The sequence below is a fragment of the Sorex araneus genome, chromosome 1 (genome assembly GCF_027595985.1).
Source record: "Sorex araneus isolate mSorAra2 chromosome 1, mSorAra2.pri, whole genome shotgun sequence".
Lineage (NCBI taxonomy): Eukaryota > Metazoa > Chordata > Mammalia > Eulipotyphla > Soricidae > Sorex > Sorex araneus.
Genome location: NC_073302.1, coordinates 433,704,755 through 433,725,166, shown reverse-complemented (window position 1 = coordinate 433,725,166; position 20,412 = coordinate 433,704,755). Strand labels below are relative to the sequence as shown.

General features: G+C 46.9%; 1 protein-coding gene across 1 annotated transcript in view; it reads right to left on the bottom strand.

Moving 5' to 3' along the window:
* NUP205 (nucleoporin 205) overlaps window positions 1–20,412 on the bottom strand; it is an 81,867-nt gene that overhangs the window by 56,643 nt on the left and 4,812 nt on the right. The window contains exons 2-11 of the mRNA XM_004608239.2: window positions 18,708–18,850; window positions 15,862–16,033; window positions 13,707–13,851; window positions 12,500–12,659; window positions 11,690–11,918; window positions 10,653–10,817; window positions 7,744–7,919; window positions 4,448–4,564; window positions 4,153–4,290; window positions 580–730 (exon numbers count right to left, since the gene is read on the bottom strand). Coding sequence (XP_004608296.2) covers window positions 580–730; window positions 4,153–4,290; window positions 4,448–4,564; window positions 7,744–7,919; window positions 10,653–10,817; window positions 11,690–11,918; window positions 12,500–12,659; window positions 13,707–13,851; window positions 15,862–16,033; window positions 18,708–18,850 — 1,596 coding nt within the window. The remainder of the gene's footprint in view (window positions 1–579; window positions 731–4,152; window positions 4,291–4,447; window positions 4,565–7,743; window positions 7,920–10,652; window positions 10,818–11,689; window positions 11,919–12,499; window positions 12,660–13,706; window positions 13,852–15,861; window positions 16,034–18,707; window positions 18,851–20,412) is intronic.

Below are 20,412 nucleotides of genomic sequence, written 5' to 3'. Positions count from 1 at the left end.
CAAACTGCATTTTATAATGCAAATGGCAAAAGTTCCCAGTCCGTGAAACCCAAATCAAGCATGACGGTCACTAAGCATCAAGTCACCAGTACACTTCAATCCCCATGATGACAAAAATAATTCAGCTGGTAGTACTCAGCACTGAGAACCCCTTCACAGAGGCCAGAGAGTGTGTACAGGAGACAGGGCACTTGCCTGTCCCCCAACATCCCATACGGTCCCCCCAGCACCACCAGGATGATCCCTGAATGCAGAGCCAGGAGTAACCTCTGAGCATCGCCGGGTTTCCCCGCCCCAAACACACACACAAAAAATAACCCATAAGCTCTCGAAGGCAGGGCAATAATGAGTTTAAGAAAGTCACCAAAGGGGCTGGAGTGATAGCACAGCGGGTAGGGCGTTTGCCTTGCACACGGCCGACCTGGGTTCAAATCCCAGCATCCCATATGGTCCCCTGAGCTGCCAGGGGTAATTCCTGAGTGTAGAGCCAGGAGTGACCCCTGTGCATTGCCAGGTGTGACCCAAAAAAAAAAAAAAAGCCAAGAAAGTCACCACAGACAACACGCAGCATTTCCTTACCGTGACTGCTACCGTTGACCTTGAGCAGGCTGAAACAGTAGTGGGCACACTGGGGCCCATTGGCCAATCCCTGCAGCATTTTCAAATAAGGAATGTAAATCGTTGGAGGCAGCAGGTCACCCATCTGCCTAACGAACTTTGACAAGACAACCTGAAATAGGGAAAAGCCAATAGTTTACAGAGAGCACAGCTTATCCTGAAGGTAAAATGAACTAGCAAATAGCCTCTACATATAAATTACAGTTAGGGACATGATTTAACAACAAACTATCCCCCCACCACAACCCTCCCCAGAAAGACAAAAATTTATAAATTTATAAATTTCGATAAATTCTATTTATAGAAATACCCACCTTTCAAGCTTCTCCTTTGCAATTTAAAGCAATTACAGAATATCTGTGGACATGAAACTATACTTTTCTACAACATTTTAACGTCATGGAAAACAAAGACTACTCATATAACTAAATGTGTAAAGCAGGTGGAAAGTATTTTCAGCTAGAATAAACTAGCAAATTCAGAGATATATACACAACCTAAAGTTCCTGAATCTAAAATTTAGGATGAGGACCTGGAAATTTGAGGCAGGGGGTGTGGGGGGTTGTTTCCCGATTACTTTAAGAAACGATGCAAATGAAAGACTAAATAGCTATTTTGGTATAACTCATAGAAAATATAAAAATAATCCCAGTGTGCTTGGTGACAAGACACGCCCGTGCCTGAGGGAAACCCACCAGGGCTTGTCACTGTCCCCCAGGCTGGGTTCGCCTAAGAAATACTCTGTCCTGTGGGATTAAGAGGCCCCCGTCTTGGACACCCTGATTATGTAATCACACAGTTCTTTGATCAATTCCACCTGCTCATTCAGATAACAAGTCTCCAGAAATTAATTATTTCAGTATGGGGGCCCTCCAGGCTGCGCTCAGGGGTCGCTCCTGGCAGAACTCAGGGGGACCATAAGTGGCGCTGAGAATCAAACCCGGGTGAGCTAAGCCAAGCGCCTTACCCTCCTCCCGACCCTAGAAGTGAATTTTTGTTTTGGAGTCACACCTGACAGTACTCAGGTCTTATTCCTATGCTCGGGGATCATTCCTGGCGGTAATCGGGAGACCGTGATGGGGAGCAGGGGATAGAATTCGAGCCAGCGGCAGGCACGGCGAGCGCCCACCCACTGTATAATCTCCCCAGCACCTACATCAATTTTTTTATGGCAACCTAAATATATTGTTTTGGGTTCACACCAATCCCTACATGCCTATTCTGAGTCCACTTCTTAGTATCTGCTTTTCCTACGTTGGTCTTAATGTATTACTGATAATTTGAAATATTGTGCACACTCAAGAATTGGGGCTGGAGCACAGCGGTAGGGTATTCACCCTTCATGCGGCCAACCCGTGTTCGATTCCTCTGTCCCTCTCGGAGAGCCCAGCAAGCTACCGAGAGTATCGCGCCCGCACGGCAGAGCCTGGCAAGCTACCCGTGGCATACTGGATATGCCAAAAACAGTAACAATAAGTCTCACAATGAGAGACATTACTAGTGCCCGCTCGAACAAATCGATGAGCAATTGGATGACAGTGACAGTGACTCATGAATTGCTATGTAGACCAAAAGAATGCTATACATCTCTGGAAATTACTGTTAAATCTGTTAGATATAAAAGTGGTTTTGTGATTATAAAGATACAGATCCTTATTTTTTATTTTTAGGGTTTTTTGTTTGGTGTTCAGTGCTGACCCTTGGTTCTATGTTCAGACCCTTGGTTCTGATAGGGCTCGGAGGACCATATAGGGTGCTGGGGATAGAACCCTAGTTGGCCGCGTGCAAGGAAGTGCCCTACCCACCGTACTACCGCTCTAGCCCCCATATCCCTTTTTCCCCCCATGGATCACACCCAGCGATGGTAAGAGATTACTAATGGCTCTACACTTAGGAATCACACCTGGCACTGCTCAGGAGACCAAATGGGATGCCAGAGATCAAAACCGGGTTGGCATATGGCAGGCAAGCACCATACCTACTGTGCTGTCTCTCCTCCATCCCCCTCCGTCCCCGATCCTTATTTTTAAAAGAAATTAACTTATCCAATGAAAAGGAAAATATATGGCATACAATCTTATTTCAAAATATGCCAAAGAAACGAAAACTACAGTAGAGCAGATGGGTCGCTTCCCTAGCACGCTGATCTGGGCTTGATCTCTGGCATCCCATATGGCCCCCAGAGCCCACCAGAAGTGATTCCTGAGAACTGGCAGGTGTGGCCCAAAAACAAACAAAAAAGAGAAAGAAATGAAAGCTGTTAAATTACAGAAGATGAAGCAAATACAGCAATATATTAGCAGTTGTTCAATTAAGATGTAGGATATTTACTATAATTACTCTCCTCTTTTCCATAACAGAAATCATTTTTAATCTTTAAAATGTTTGAGCAAATTCTTCCCCAACTGTTTCTCAAATGAGGAATTAAGTAAATGTAGGAAACGCAATTTGAAAAAAACAGAGAGTCAAGGGGCTGGAGCAATAGCACAGCGAGTAGGGCATTTGCCTTGCACGTGGCCAAACCAGGTTCAATTCCCAGCATCCCATATGGTCCCCCGAGCACCGCCAGGAGTAATTCCTGAGTGCATGGGCCAGGAGTAACCCCTGTGCGTCTCCAGGTGTGACCCAAAAAAAGCAAAAAAAAGAAAAAAGAGAGTCAAGATTATAATTGTTATTTTGGAAAAAAAACAAATATAAAGGGCACGTAGGATTATAAAAGGGGAAATTCTGGAGTCGGAGCAAGGCCGAGGGCAGGGCATTTGCCTTGCACAAGGCCAGTTCAATCCGCTGCACCACTTCTGGTTCTCCTACCAGCCAGCACTGCCGAGTATGACCCAAAACCGAACAAAAAAAAAAAAAAGAGAGGAAATCCCCAAAACATGAAGATATACACAGCAGTCCACAGTCCATCCTACTTGCTCTCGCAAATTATACTTTACGTAAAACAAATGATGGACTTTGTCATATTATCAGCTGACTGAGGGGCATGTTGTCATCAGTCATAACACCTCAGTCTTTTTCCTTAGCACTTTTACCTCCGTTTTCTCCAACTAGGTCAGAAATGACGTAGACAGGTTACTGCTGTGTCCGTGGAGAACTAGTCAATGCTGATAAATAATTAACCCATGAAGAGACAAGACACTCTTCTATCTCCAACGACTCAACGTGTCACTAATCTTAGTTCCAAACAAATCAGACCTTAAATTTAAGAGTTTTGCACTCTCCTTAAATAAAAGATTATAGAGTGGTCATTTATGTGACTGGCAATGACATAAGGAAATCAGATATACTGCACTGGAATAGGGAAGCAGAGGAGGGGCTGAAGTAATAGCACAGTGGGGAGGGCACTTGCCTTGCATGCGGCTGACCGAGGTTCTACCTCAGGGGTCCATATAGTCCCCTGAGCACCGACGGGAGTAATTCCTGAAGGCAGAGTCAGGAATAACCCCGGAGCATTGCTGGGTGGGACAGAAGGAAGGCAGGAAGGCAGGCAGGCAGGCAGGCAGGAAGGAAGCTGAGGAATGAAGAGCTCACCTGGCGTTGAGGGGGTCGCTGGTGGGCCACCCCCAGGTAGGAGCCCAGGATAGTGGAGGTCTGCAGCGGCTCGGAGGGGCACCAATACTCCAGAGCAAGCTCCAAATTGAAAGGGTTCTTTCTATACAGCTCACCAATCTGCGGGGAGAAGAGGGAAAGATCTCGAATTCAAAACTGAACCTGAATGACTTGAATTATTAAGTTCAACTGCACATTTGAGAGTTTTGACCGAAAAATCCCCCAAGGTAGGGAATAAGTAACGGGAGGGAAAAGGCACTCCAATCCTGATGCTTACCAAGAGCATCAAGTGTTCCAGATCCCTTCGGAGTGAAATGGGGGGTTCATTTCCCATCTGCACACTCATGTGAATCATTCGAGCATCTTCATCGGCCCGATTCCGCAACTGTTTCACCTGTCAAGACAACGGCATTAATGTGTAATATATTATATGAGTTAAAAACAACAAAGAAATCTTGGGGCCAGAATGATGGCGCAGACGGTAGGATGCTTGCCTTGTACGTAGCGACCAGGATTCAATCCCTGGCAACCCACAGGAGTAATCCCTGAGCATCACTGGGTGTGAGCGAAAATGAATCAAAACAACGAAGCATGGGGCTGGAGCAATAGCACAGCGGGTAGGGCGTTTGCCTTGCACGCGGCGACCCGGGTTCGATTCCCAGCATCCCATATGGTCCCCTGAGCACCGCCAGGAGTCATTCCTGAGTGCAGAGCCAGGAGTAACCCCTGTGCATCGCCAGGTGTGACCCAAAAGGAAAAAAAAAAAAAAAAACGAAGCATGAAATCAGGCAACTGTCTAGAAGTAATTATAGTAAAGAAAAACCTGTTTAAACTTTCACTGCGATGACGTGAAGATATGACATGCTAGGATTTTATTGCACTGTATCTGCATCTTAAAATATGAAAGCACTTTTCACTACAGAGAAGTCGAGTTTAAGCTGCATGTTTCTCAATTACTGACATTTGGGGCTAAACATGCATGTCTTCACCGGGCTGGCTAATTCCAAACACTGCAGGAAGTGTCCACTAAGTACCACTAACAACACTGTACTTAACCAAGCACCAAGCTACACTGCCTTCCTCATTTCCCAAGCACTCTCTGAGGACACTGCAGCCCTGGCCAGGAATCGCTGCCTCACTACCCTGTGTCAGCCAAATGCCAGCTGAGCAAAACTCCCTTTTTCTTTCCCAAAGAAATCAGCAGCCCGGAGGGATGGTGCAGTGCCCGGGAGCAGCTGTTTCCGACCAGCGACCAGGGTGGAGACGAGGCGGAACCCACCGGTTTACCGCCAGTTCCTGAACTGCACGAGGCCAGTTGCAGGCTCAGATGTCCAGTGAACCATCCGCACTTGCACAATCCGGGCAGTCCAGCTACGAGAGCGTTTTCAGCTACGCCACAGCCCAGCACGCGTGCACACAATGTCAGGTGAGCTGCTGCCCATGAGCAGACCAGGATGCCTAAGGAGATGTCTGAGCACCACGGCCAGGAAGTGCAGGTCCGGGTGAGTGAGTGTGTGAGCACTGCAGCCACCCTGGTGAGTACAACTCAAAGGGCAAACCTCAGGGAGCACTATGGCCAAGAATACAAATACCACGCTTGACATGCAAACCTCCCCCGCAACCCCCCCCCCCACACACGATGATTTGGGGGTGGGTTCTGTGCAGCCACACTGGGTGGCGCTCAGGGCTCAGTCCTGGCTCTGTGCTAAGATTATGCCTGGGCAGTGCTCAGAGATCACAAGTGGGGCCCGGATCAAACCCAGGTCTGCTGTGGGCAGGCAAGTGCCTTTCTTGCTGTACTATCTCTCCAGCCCCAAACTCTACAAAATGTTTGAGTACAATAGACAATCAAGGTACAGAACCAGCTCACTGCAACGATAATAACAAGGAGCAGAGAAGGAAATAAGGAAAACAGACAGGGGCGCCAGAGCAGTAGTACAGCAGGTAGGGCGTTTGCCTTGCATGTGGCCAACCCAGGTTTGATCCCTGGCATCCTATATGTTGCCCCAAGCATCGCCAGGAATAATTCACATCAATGGGTGTGACCCAACAAGGGAAAAAAAAAAAAAGAAAGAAAACACAATAGGTTTTTTCCTATATAGGTGGAAATGGCAGCACCCCTCCCCCAAAATACAACACAGCAAATACAGAGAAAGATCATTAAGAACATGCATGATAAACTCAGGTGCAATCAGCCAACTTCAACATATGAATATTTACAGAATACACAACAGCAGCAGGACGTACCCTCGTTTCCTGAGCGCATGGAACATTCACCAAGACATGCTCATATTTTTGGTCATGAAACCTTTCCTACCTAACATAACGGGAGTCCTATGAGCAATACTCTTTTCACGAAAGCCAACAAACTAGAAATTAGTTACAGAAAGATATCTGCAAGTCCCTCTAATATTAGGAAATCAGGCCATACACCTTTAACTGAAATGATAAAGTCACAATGAATTTTATAACACTACATACCAAAATTTGGGTGACACAGCCATACCAATAGAGATAAATTTATAACATTAAATGTTTAAAAACAGAAAGAAAGAAATGGACGGAGGGAAGGAAAGAGGGAACCAGGGAGACAGTTCAAAGAGAGAGGACAGAGCAAGAGTACAGTGGGTAGGGTGTGTGTTTGCCTTGCACGCAGCCGATCCAAGATTCAATCTCGGAGACCCATATGGTTCCCGGAGCACCACCAGGACTAATTCCTGAGCAGAGAGCCAGAAGTAGACCCCGAGCAGCACTGCGTGTGGCCCCTCAGAAAGGTTAAAGAGCATGCTCTGGGGCTGGAGCGATAGCACAGCAGGTAGGGCGTTTGCCTTGCACGCGGCCGACCCGGGCTCAATTCCCAGCATCCCATATGGTCCCCTGAGCACCACCAGGAGTAATTCCTGAGTGAATGAGCCAGGAGTAACCCCTGTGCATCGCCAGGTGTGACCCAAAAAAAAAAAAAGCAAAAAAAAAAAAAAGTAAAGAGCATGCTCTGGACGTGGGAGCCCTGGGTTGGACCCCTGGTCCCACCTGGCCCCCTGTGCATAGCTGGGAGCAACCCCTGACGTGTTCCCCCCAAAAGCAAAGCAAAGCAAGTTTCAAATCAATATGCTGCAAACTTAAAAAAAAATCAAATTATATGAGCAAACTGAACCTAAGTAAAGGGAAGATAATGGGAAGAGAAATTTATAACGTGGACTAGAGAGTGCAGCGGGTGAGGTGCCTGCCTTGCATGCAGCTGGCCTGGCTTTGCTCCCCCAGCTCTGCCAAGAGTGCTCCTTGAGCACTGCAAGTGTGGCCTTCAAACCCAAAAGAACAAGAAATTTATAACAGCAAAAAATACAGAAGAGTCAATGAAGGTGCTGGGGAAATAGCTCAAGTGAGAAAGAATGAATCATCACATTATTTCGTTTTCATAATTCACAAACTTACAAGTTGTAACACAACTACCATCAAATCTTAATCTGTAATAAAAAGATTTTATTAGTTTCCAAAACATAAACTTAATTGATCAACTTCTAATTACGGTATAAAACTTTTCACCTACTTTGACTAACACAGTGTTACACTCACCTTCATTGGCATAAGTGCAAGGAAGTCTGTGATGAGGTTATGAATTCTACGAATATAAAACTCCTCCTGGTAGAAGTTTTCTGAGGCCACGACAGATTCAGTGAGGAACAGGAAAACATTGTCAGTGATGGCGAGCTCCGCCATCGCCTCATCTGCTTCCGTGAATTCAGCCAGAGCTGAAAAGAAATTTGGGAAAACGACATGTGATGAGAAAGGTGCTCGTCGTCGTGTCTCCGAGTCTCCGCAGAGCTTCCCTTTCAGCGCTGTTGTCACTAGCGGGTCTCTGCTGCACACACGGTAAGACCGTATGACTGCACTTAGCTCACAAGGCCGGAGAGCCAGTGAAAGAGTCCATCAGAGAGAGAGACAGGCTCTCTACACTGTCACGAGAGCTACTGTCAATCAGAGGAAAACAGACGAGTTGGTTCTTAATTTTTCCTTTCGGTTTTGCATTTTGAAACAGAGCTTGCAGATTTACAAGTTCCGTGAGAATAAGATTTCCTTAATTCCTGACTATGATTAATCTTGACTGTTATAACCATTAATACATATTAAATGTTAATAGTATTAATTCAAACATTCGCTTGAATTCCAAACACCGAAATTAAAATTGCATGATTTTTAAACACAAATTCAACAAACTTTTAAAACACTTTTTTTGGGGGGAGGGGTTGGATTTTGAGCCGCAGCCAGCAACTCTCAGGGCTTACCCCTGGCTCTGTGCTCAGGGATCACTCCTGATGGGCTCAGGGAACCCTAAGAGGTGCTGGGAATTGAACTCAGGTTGGCCACATGCAAGACAAGCGCCCTACCTACTGTACTATCGTTCTGGCCATTAAAAAACATTATTTTATGAAATAATATAATAAACTGGATATTTTATTATCCAATGCAGAAGCCAATAGAGTAGAAATTCATTATTCAAAATTGAATTCACTGTCAAAATTTGCCTCAGCTGGGACGGGAGCTGAAAGGGCTAGAGCACAAGATTTGCAGGCAGGAGACCCAGGGTTAGTCCTGGACCATCTGATCCCCCAAACCACATGAGCACCACCAGGTGACCCCAAAATGTAAAAACCAAAAGAGAAACCTTACCTTGATTTCAAGACCCTTGCCAAGACACCAATTATCTCCACCCCACACCTTACTGTGCACCTTTCCTCAATTTCAGATTCCTAAAATCAACTTTGGTGAAGATACTAGGAATATTTTAACATTAACTTTCCATGTTGTCTATTGTTATACCTACTGTTATGATTAGTTATTATCGTCCACCTCTTAATGTGTCTAATATAAAAATTAACTTTTATTATTAACATAATAATAAACCTAACTTAGAGTTAGGGTTAGGGCTAGGGCTTATTCTTTTCTAAGTTTGTCCATAATAGATAAATACACAGAGGAAAAAATATATAATGTACATAGGATTCAGTATATACTATATTGTTTTTAGGTATTCAGAGGGGACCTTGAAATGTATTTTCAGCAAATGAGTGAGGGTTCAATAACAGAAAAAACTTTTATACTGTAAAGATTTCAGTGGGGCCAAAGAGCCAGTATAGGGACTAACTCACTTGCCTGGCATGCAGCCTACCTGAGTTCAACCCTGTGATCCCAAAATCCAAATAAATAAATAAATAAATTGTAATGTCCATTGAAATGTTATAATGTAAAATTAGTTACCAAAGCCTATTATAGGGTATAAGCATATAAAGCCATCAAAATTAAGTAGTCAAAGATATGGGACTTGAAACTACACCTGTATTTCTAGTCTATTCTTCTATACCACTCTAGAGCAAATGACTGCATACTCTAATCTCGCTCACAAGATTAGATTAGGTAACAGCACAGCGAATTATAGTATACAAATTTGGTTAGCTATCACACAACCCCTTACAACACTAAACTGAGACCTGTGAAAGAATACAGTGCACACATAGTGCAGATCAGAATCTGCACATAAACATAAACATCTAGTTAGCCCATATGTGAGTATTACTATAAAAATGCTCGGTCATGTGGAGCTCAGGGAGAGGGCGTGTGCCTTGCATATGGGAGGGCCTGGTCTCTATCCCTGGCACTGCAGAATACAAAAATTAAATTAAAATTGAAAAAATAAATGGAGGCTCAAATTGACTGACCAGTCAAGGATTCCTAGTAGAGACAACTTTCTGCGGTTCCCTTCAAACAGTACCGATGCTAGAGAACAAAACGTTCTAGAAACACACCACTAGATACTAGATAAGATACTAGAATCTACGGATACTCTGGAACCAGAAAACATTGACATGGATTGTAAACTTCCATAAAATCGTCCTAGATTTACCATGAAAACATTCGCAAAGCACAGCTCACATCCTGCTACAGTAAACCACCACCGGCACCCGGAGTACGGGGACCTGACAGCAGAGCAGGATGCACCAGGTGGTTAAGAGCCAGACTCACATCCATTCTTGATGCGGTCCAATATCTCCTTTCTAATAAGCCGTATTTTTAAAGTAATTCTATTTTTTTATCTTTAACTTTTATTTTCTTTGGGGGGAAGTCAACCGAGAGGTACTCAGAGGCCCAGCTCTCTCTGCTCTGGGGTCACTCCTGGTGGTACAAGGGAGACCGTGTGGTGCTAGGGACGGGATCTGGGCCACCCACATACCAACCCTGGACGGGATCTCTCCAGTCCTTTATTTTAAACTACAAGAGCAATGGTACTGGCTCCATGGAGTGGAACATTTTAACCCAATTTCCTTGGGCGGTAGCCGGGTGGAGGGGCCCCTACTTCACCGAGCAGTCTCATTCCCTACAGCCCTGCACATCTTCCAATGCTCTTGCTCTACCTGCAAAGGTAAAAGTTCCAAAACGAAATGCCGACACGCTGTTTCTCATGAAAACACTGCCCACAATCAATTCACCTGTCACATCGGGTAGCTGCGATATCCCCCTCAGAGCCAGAGCCCAGGCGAGTCGAACAGTGGCCTGCAGCCCGGGGAGCTTCCATGGCTGGGAGTCTTGGAGACGAGAGTGAATCGTGGCAATGTACTGTCGCTCGGTCAACAGGGGAAACTGATGGATTATATCTGAAACACAGAAACCCGCCACAACAGCAAAGATCATCTCACTTGAAACAAAGGAGTAATGTTTGAAAATCAGAGAACATGGGGTCAGAACAATAGTATGCATCAGCTAGGGTGTTTGCCTTGCACCCAGCCAACCAGGGTTTGATCCCCGGCACCCCATATGGAACCCCAGGCCCGCCAGGAGTGATTCCAGAGTGCAAAGCACAGGGAGGAATTGGGGGGACTGGGATGGGGCTCAGACACACTGGCAGAGGAAGGGTGCTGGGGTGTATTAGCATGAACCCCGATCGTTCATAGTTCTGTAAACCATACAGTGCCTAGAATAAAATTTTAAAAAATGAAAGATGATAAGAACTTTCAGAAAGAGAAACAAATTTCCGCTAGGAGCCAAAGAGACATGACAGGGGCTAAAGAGCTTGCTCTGCACGGGTTGACCCGTTTGCTCCCCAACACCGCACATGGGCCCCCAAGACTAACAGGAGTGAGCCCTGAGCACAGTTGAGTGTGACACAAACTACCACCCCCCAAAAAAGTATGGATAAATTTGTACCCACAGAACAATGTAGACAGATACAATCTATCTATATATTAATGTTTAAATGTTAAAAGACTATAGCCCTTTGAAAACATTCTTTTTTGGGGGGTAAAACAGGGGCATCACACTCCACAGTGCCGGGGCTTACTCCTGGCCGGACCCTCAGGGATGACTCCTAGGAGGCTGGGGAGAACGTAGGGGGCGCCGAGGATCAAACCAGGCCAGCCGAGTACAAGGCAAAGGCCCTGCCGCTATACTGTTGCTCCAGCCCCCAGCTTCACAACTTTAAACCTGGTTTTTAAACACTAAACGTAGGAACAGCTATAAACCTGCGCACCGTCTCGGTCCTCGCTGCTCTGTTCCAGGAAGCTGATATCGAAGCAGTAGAGGAGCGCCATGAGGAGAGCCAGGTTCACGGCGTCCAGGGAGCCGTTGGCCTCCACCGTCACCCTCTCCAGGTGGCCAATCAGGAGGAGCGTGTCATCTTTGCCCAGCGGTGACTGGCAGGCCCAGGCAAAGAGGCTCTCGGCCAGGGACTGCCTGCATTCCTTGATGAGGTCAGACACCTGGAAATAAAGACGTACAGTTACCAGAAGGAAACTGCAGTGGGGCTGAGCCTTACGGCAAAATGTAAACGATCACTTACAAAAGGGAGTTAAATAAATCTACCTGAATCCAAGCCTGACCCTAAACTCTCACTCTGCAATCCTAAATGAGCTGTTTGTTAATGCTTTAAGTTCTATGCTCCATTATGAGATGACTGCTCTGTTGAAGAGTTTATTCCAGAAAGGCACAGAAGGGGCCAGAAAGAGAGTACAAACAGGTAGGGCACTTGCCCTGCACGCAGTCAACCAGGGTTCGAACTCTGGCCTCACATACGGAACCCCGAGCCCTGTGAGAAGTGATCCCTGAGCACAGAGCCAGGAGTCAGCCCTGAGAACAGCGGGTTTGGCCCTTCCCGCATGCCCCACCCCCACACACACCAGAACGGTCCATAAATCATTAGATAGAAGCTGAAAGAACTGCGAGTCCATTTCGGGGCACAGCTGCTGACACAATGGAGTGTGCATCATCAACATCCTACGTCTGTAGTACAAGAACACGCAGACTGACCCACAGAGCCTCCGGAAGCCCCCGGAACCCTTGCCTCTTTGCGATGCTTCTCACTGCCCAGGCCTCTCTCCCGCTGCAGTTTCTCGAACTCATTGTTCACATCAATCTGAGACACCAGACTAAGGATCTTGTAAGTCAATCCTTGCTCCATCAGCTCGTCTGTGAAGTGTGTTGTCATGGTCACCAGCTCTGGACTGGAACGAAAAGAAAGGAAGAGATAAAGCTATAGACCACCTGGATGCTTATCCTCTCTCATCACAAGCAAAAAGCTCTTCAGTCGGGTGGGGGGGCAGGGGGGGTCACTGACCAGTCTTAGGGGACACGCCCAACAGAGCCAAGGATGCACTCCAATCTTCTGAATTATCACCCAAGCCCCGGGAAAAGTCTTTTGACAAAATGCCTTACTGGAAAAAAAGCTAGGATGAACTGAAACCTAGGTCTTTCATCTTTTCTAGATCACTGGATTGAGAAACTAAAAATCACTGCATAATTTTTGTGAAAAAAAAATAATTAAGGGAGCTGGAGTGATAGCACAGCACGTAGGGCGTTCGCCTTGCACATGGCCCACCCGGGTTTGATTCCCAGCATCCCATATGGTCCCCTGAGCACAGCCAGGGGTAATTCCTGAGTGCAAAGCCAGGAGTAACCCCTGAGCATCGCTGGGTGTGACCCAAAAAGCAAAAAAAAAAAAATAAAAAAATTAAGATTTATACTATATCATGTTTGATTGTTGGCAGAATAAAGAAGAATTCAAGTTAACTTCTAAATTTAATTCATCTTTTGGGGCTGGAGTGATAGCACAGTGGGTAGGGCGTTTGCCTTGCACGCGGCCGACCCAGGTTCGATTCCCAGGATCCCATATGGTCCCCTAAGCACCACCAAGAGTAATTCCTGAGTGCAAAGCCAGGAGTAACCCCTGTGCATCGCCAGGTGTGACCCAAAAAAGAAAAAAAAAATTAATTCATCTATCTATCCGAGGAAGAAAGTCCTGTTGGCCTAAAATTCTAACTGCAGGCACAAAAGACGATGCCAACGTGAGTTTGCATGCCAGGCACCCAGGTCTGAGGGTCTGATCGCAGGTCTGAGCCCCTGCAGCCACATCAAGCCAGGGGCAGCCTCCGCCACCACCTGGGGTGCAGCCAAAGCGCCCACCCTCCCCACCCCCAAAAGGAAAAAGTAAGGACAATAAATCCCGAAGCCATTTCTAACTACCGCCCGAAGTGCTTCGGGAGCAAGCAGACCTGAGCTCGAGGGTCCACGTCTTTCCTCGCCGGGACTGGATCAGAGCTTTCAGGGAGTTGGCGATGCACCGCTTTCCGTCCCAGTACAAGAGGACAGCCACGAGCCCTCTGGTGAGCCCGGGAAAATGGGGCTGCTGGTGCTCGCCTACAAAAGAAGGTTGAAAACGAAGGGAGCAAATACACGCGTTTACTTAGAGGATGAGACAAAAATCACTACACGAATAGAGTGAGACAGAAGTCACCACCCCCCCGTGAATGCGCCCCAATCTCGTCTGACAGCAGAAGGAATCACCACCCCAATACTCTCTTCACAGAAATCCCAACATCTCCAATGTTGGGGGGGTCTCCAGGTCCTCTACTTCAAATGCCCACCCACTGTTTCACTCCGTCCACGGCGGATTCAAGGACGCATAAGGCGCAGTGCTCAGGGCTTTCTCCTGGCTCTACGCTCAGAGATCACTCCTGGTGGGCTCAAGGGACCATATGGGATGCCAGGGATGAAACCCAGGTAGGCCATGCGCAAGGCAAGTGCCGTATCCTCCGTACTCTCTCTCCAGTTGGGCTAGCCCATTTTCTTTTGTTTTGGTTCGGTTTGGTTTTGGGGCCACACCTGATGTGCTCAGGGTTGACACCTGGCTCAGCACTCAGGGATCACTCCTGGCGGAATCAAGGGACCATAGAGGATGCTGGGGATCGAACCCGGGTTAGCCATGTCCCAGGAGAGAATCCAACCCACCATACTATCACGCCGGTCCCAAGTGGTTGTTTTTAAAATAGAAGAGTTATGTAACCTGGAATAGTTTTCAGTTGAGTTCTTTGGTTGCTATACAGAGAAAAAGATATACATTTCCATAAAATGAGAGATTTCGATTAGCCTGAGGGCTCAGAGAGACAGTATAGCAGGCAGGGCACCTGCCTTGCATGTGGCTGGCTGGGGCTTGACCCCTGGCACCGCACAGGTGATTCCTGAGTGCAGAGTCAGGAGTGAGTGCCAGCAGAGTGACCAGATGTGTCCCCAAAAATAAATAAAATTAAATGTGACCCGAAAAGGAATAAAATTAAAACCCAAACCAGCGTTCCTTGTAACTAGAGTCAAGTTCAAACCATTCTCTCAGGGCCCGGCAGACCATGTATGATCCGACCCTGGCCTACTCCCGTCCTCCCTCACTTTCCCTCGTCTCCGGTGCTCCAGTCACAAGGGTGTTTTGGCCGCTAAAAGCCTTTGTTCTCCCGTCAAGTGCCTGCGTTTGCTCTGCTTGGCGCAGCCCACTCACCAGCTCCGGTGCTTGTCACCGCGCGAGTCTTGGCGTGACTGCCCCAATGGCAAAGGAAAATCTCAGCTAAGTTCCTCGTGAAGGATCTTCCCTGTCAGAGCTCAGCTCTACACCTCAGGGCTGAAATTATCCTGTTTCTGTGTACGTGTGTGCATGTGTTTTTATTTTGTAGGACCACCCTGGGCAGTACTCAGTTACTCCCAAAACAGTGCTCAGAGCTCCCTCCCAGTATTTTGGTGACTATGCCATGCTGTACTAGGGATCGAAGCTGGGGTTCAGCAAAAACTCCAGCCCTCTGAGCCCTCTCCCAACACAAACTAGCCTATTCTAATCTGAATCATCCCCCCAAGAAGCAACTCAAAAAAAAAAACAAAAAAAAGGGAATGAAGAGATAATATTGGGGTTAAGGCAGCACATCTGCTCCCATTCGCACCATCAGGAGTGATCCCATACCTGAGCGCTTCCAGGTATGGCCCAAAAATTAAAAAAAAAAAAAAAAAAAAAAATCTGGGGGCTGAAGCAATTGTACAGAGGGTAGGGCATTTGCCTTGCACTCGGCCAACCCAGGTTCAACTCTCAGCATCCCACAGGGTCCCTTGAGCACCGCCAGGAGGAATTCCTGAGTGCATGAGCCAGGGGTCACCCCTGTGCATCGCTGGATGTGACCCAAAGAGAAAAAAAAAATTTAAAGCAAAAAACAATCTTCCCTTCTTTATCACTGCATAATACTTGCTTTGTGCTGTGTCTGTCTAAGCTGTATATCGATGACCCCCTAAGAACCATTTGGGAATCTTAGATGCGTATTACGATGCTTAGCTGGGGTGAGTTGCTTTTGTGGTTCTGTCCTACCTTACCAGGCGCACAGGGAAATGCCAACCTACCAGCAAGGAGCAGCTCGACAGCTGCCAATTCCCCGATATCAAAAAGGTCACTGAGGATAAAGGCCTCTTTAATGAGCTGCTCGGGAAGGAGCCGCGTGCCCTGCTGGCCCTGGATGGCGACGCCCTCGGTACTGGCTTTCTGGACCTTCTCGTGTTGCTGAACATTTTTGGGCTGCAATGGTGAAAAAAAAATAGTCAGATCATGTGATGAGAACAGTAAGTATTATCAGAGGCAAGGGCTTTGCAATTCAGGAAAATTTATTTCTTGAATAAATACAGTACTAGCTTGATGGCAGCCACGAAAGATGGAGAAGCATTTCTCACTATACAGCTGAGAATCAGACCCTGAGGCGGCAATACTGTGCAATGGTTTCGCCTTCTAATTCTCTTCCTACCTCCCCCCACAGGCTCCGCTCAACTCTCAACTACAAAAGGTTGAGAATCTGTTTTCCAAGGAACTAAGAAACTAAGTTGCTATAGAAGTTTTCCAGTGAGGTAGGTATTAAATATCTTAAAAACAAGTCGAAACGGGGGCTGGAGCGATAGCACAGCGGGTAGGGCGTTTGTCTTGCACGCGGCCGACCCGGGTTCGAATCCCAGCATCCCATATGGTCCCCTGAGCACCGCCAGGAGTAATTCCTGAAAGTAGAACCAGGAGTAACCCCTGTGCATCGCCGGGTGTGACCCAAAAAGCAAAAAAAAGAAACAAGACGAAACAAAAAGGGCACCATATAGTGGGCAGGGCACTTGCCTTGGACACGGCCGAGCCAGGTACAGTCCCCGGCACTGGACATGGCGCCCAGAGCCCGCCGAACTAATCCTTGAGCACTGCCAGGTGTGACCCAAAAAATCCAAAGCAACAAAAGTCTCCAAAGGGAAACTAATAAATGAATTTGTGAACTGTTGAATTAATTAGCAAAGTTAATGATAGTTTATTAATCTTGATTCCTAATGTAGTCTGATTCCCAAAAAAGGCTTTATTCAAATATCTAACAAATGGCTGTAAGAAATTACTTGCTGGATCATAAAAACCCGAGAAATAAATACCTTGAAAAAAGCCACAAAGCAGCAGGGCAACCAGCAGGGCAATAGCATCAGCACCGCAGGCAGGGTGCTTGCCTCGCACACGGCTGACCCGGGTTCAATCCCCAGTAGCCCACACGCACACAAAAAGAGATCACAAGAATATGTATTTGCTCTGGGACCCCTCCTGGCTCAAGGATCGTTCCCACAGTGCTTGGGAACTCAAGAGGCAAGACATGTGCTCAGCCCACATCTCTCTCTCTCTCTCCCCTCTCCCCTCCCTCCGCCCTTCTCTCCCCTCTCTTCCCCCCCCCCCACCAAGTTCATGCAGTCCAATTTCCTTACAAACAGGAAGGAAAATGGAAGCCAAAAATAAAATCAGGCGACTTAACTGTGACCACTGGACCTAAGCGGTCAAGTCACATGGACCACCACCACTACTGGCTCTTTTTTCCAAGGAAAGTGAAAAAAAGGCTACAAAGTCAGACTTTCCAGTGAAACAAACCCATAAACAGTTCTTAGAGGACCTTGTTAGTGCAGACAACTGTCTAACAGCAGGAGGAGTTACTAGATATGCAGCCCCTCCACTGGAGTGCTCTACTTCTGGCTGAAAAGGATTTCAGGATATAGTCACTGGTGATCACTGTACCACTCTATCACTGTCATCCCATTGTTTATCGATTTATTCGAGTGGGCACCAGTAATGTCTCCATTCGTCCCAGCCCTGAGATTTTAGCAGCCTCTCCTTACTCATCCTTCCCAACGATTAGAGGCTCTTTCAGGGTCAGGGGAATGAGTCCTGTTATTGTTATTGTTTGGCATATTGAATACGCCATGGGGAGCTTGCCAGGCTCTTCCGTGTGGGCAGGATACTCTCAGTAGCTTGCTGGGCTCTCCGAGAGGCATCTGTTAATATAAGCCGGCAAAATGAACTATGACAAAGTTGCCGAAACCGAACGTGATCTGATGTTACCATTTTAAGGTCAAGATTAGGTCTGAGGCAGGGCGTTAGTAATTTTTTTTATCAGATATGTGGATAGGCTGCCTTAGTGACATACTTTTTTATTCCTAATAATATTAATCAGTTAATCATATGATCTTGCATTTTCTGCCTCCTCTGCTTTGATAATCCCATTTCTTTTGCTTCCTGCAAAAAGATCTAACTGCAAAATGGTCTGGTAACACAAACTGCCATTCGGGGGCCATCTTTCCCTGTGCTCTAGCTTATACTCAGGCCATGTGGTGTTACAGAGATCAACAAGATGCTCCTTATCTAAACTACCTAGTTGTAAGCTCCTCCAATGTTTTAGTAAGCAACCCAAAGGAGAGTCTTTGGGTATCAAAGTAGAACGTCCCCATATTTCCTGAGTGCCAGCAATAACCTTTGAAAAAGTATGGTTCCTCGGCAAAATTTTTCTCCAGGTCAAAGATAGGTAGGAGTTAATTTGGTTGGCTTATACAACTTACACAAGATTATAAAGAGTTAACATGTCGAAGGAATTAAAATAGTCAATATTACCGAGTTCAGGTGTATTAAATAATCCAAGAAATTCCAAGGCTTGTATTTCTGGAATATACTACACTTCCAAATTGTAATCGAACATTACAGTATTTCCAAGCTAGAGGTAAATGCAATATTAGCATCGATGGAACGCGAAAGGAAGATAATAACTGTCCGTAGAAAAAAGTTACACTTTTAGAGAAAATTTGAATCAGAAGACTAGGGCAAGCAACACACTTCATTTACATGCATTAAGAGTATACTTGCTTCTTCAATCTTTTTTAAAAAGCAAATCCAAGAAGCAAAAAAGAAAAGTTCCTACTGGGTTCCTGAACAGTGAGATGAAGTCAGGCTTGTGTTTCTTCAGAATCATGTCGAGAAGGTGGACGGCTTCAGGTTGTCTTCTCCAAAGAGCATTTCCCACCGTTTGCCAAATGTCTTTGTAAGGACCCCACAGGCTAGCAGCTTAAAGAAAAGACAAATAAAACCAGCGTCAAACAAAACATAGATCTGAATGTAATGGAGAGTTATTGCCTACGCATTTTTAGTTGTGCACCTGGTTACTTTTAAATATACTGAATCATACATACAAACCAAACAATATAAAAACATACTTAGAATTATCAAGCAATGCTATAAACATAATTTAACCTAAATCAGTATAACATAAAGACTGAGCATACTGAGGATCGAGTGACTCTGGTCTGGTCACCACACACGGCTGGTTTTAGCTGGCTGACACGGAGCAGAGAGATAAAGGACAGCAGGTAGGCCCTTGCCTTGCATATGGCCAACCTGGGTCCCATCCCCAGCACCCCATAGGGGCCCTCGAGTCTGCCAGGAGTGATCCCTAAGCACAGAGCCAGGAGGAAGCCTTGGGCACTGCTGGGTGTGGCCCAAAAACCAAAGAAAGAGAGGGGGTGGCAGGTGGGAAATAAGACTTGGAAAAATAAGCTTAGGGGCCAGAGCAATAGTACAGTGGGTAGAGGGTTTGCCTTGCACACGGCCGACCTGGGCTCAATCCTAGCACCCCACACGGTCCCTGAGCCCTGCCAGAAGTGGTCCCTGAGTTTATAGCCAAGAGTCAGCCGGTTGGGTGTGGCCCAAAAACAAACAAGGAAGTTACGTCTAGAGGCCTAGGAGACAGCTCGGGAAGGCCGAGCGTGAGCCCGCAGGACACTATTCCCAAGCCCTGGGCAGAAGTAACCCCTGAGCACTGCCAGCGTGGCCAATACCAAGGAAATAAATAAAGCTTGAAAGCCAAGTTTTCTGGGGCCAAGGAAACAGCTCAATACTCGACTGCATGCCTCGAATGCTCTAGAGACCCCAAGTCCAGTCCCTGGTCCCGCATGGCAGCCACGGCACTGCCCAGTGTGGTCCTGGTGAGTCCCGAGCACTGGAGCGATGGCACCGCTGGTAGCGTTGACCCTCCACACAGCCGGCCGCCTGGAGCAACCCATGAGTGCGGAAGCAGGAGCAACCCCTGAGCATCACCGAGGGTGGCCAAAAAAACAAAAACCACCACCACCAACAACAACAACAACAAAGGCATCAAATGACAAGGGGGATGATGTGACCGGTGGACTCGCTAGACTGGGAACAAAGCCGATGGAGGAGCCAATGCGGATGAGGCAGAAAGGAGAGGGCCTCCGGGCGAGTGGACAGTGCCCTACCTCAGGGAGCCCCATCCCCTGGCAAAGCAAGCCCAAGCTGCGAACAGCAACAGCAGATGTGCACCGCTTCTTCCTTAAGAACCCGCGCGGGAGAAGCGCGCTGGAAGTATACTACAGATTGAGCACGACGGCCACTCAATACCCCTACTACAGACCACAACACCCAAAAGGAGAGAGAGAACAAACGGAATGCCCTGCCACAGAGGCAGGGTGGGGTGGGGGGTTGGGATTGGGGGGTGGGAGGGATGCTGGGTTCATTGGTGGTGGAGAATGGACACTGGTGGAGGGGTGGGCTCTCGAACATTGTACGAGGAAACACTAGCACGAAATCTGTAACTGTACCCTCCCGGCGAT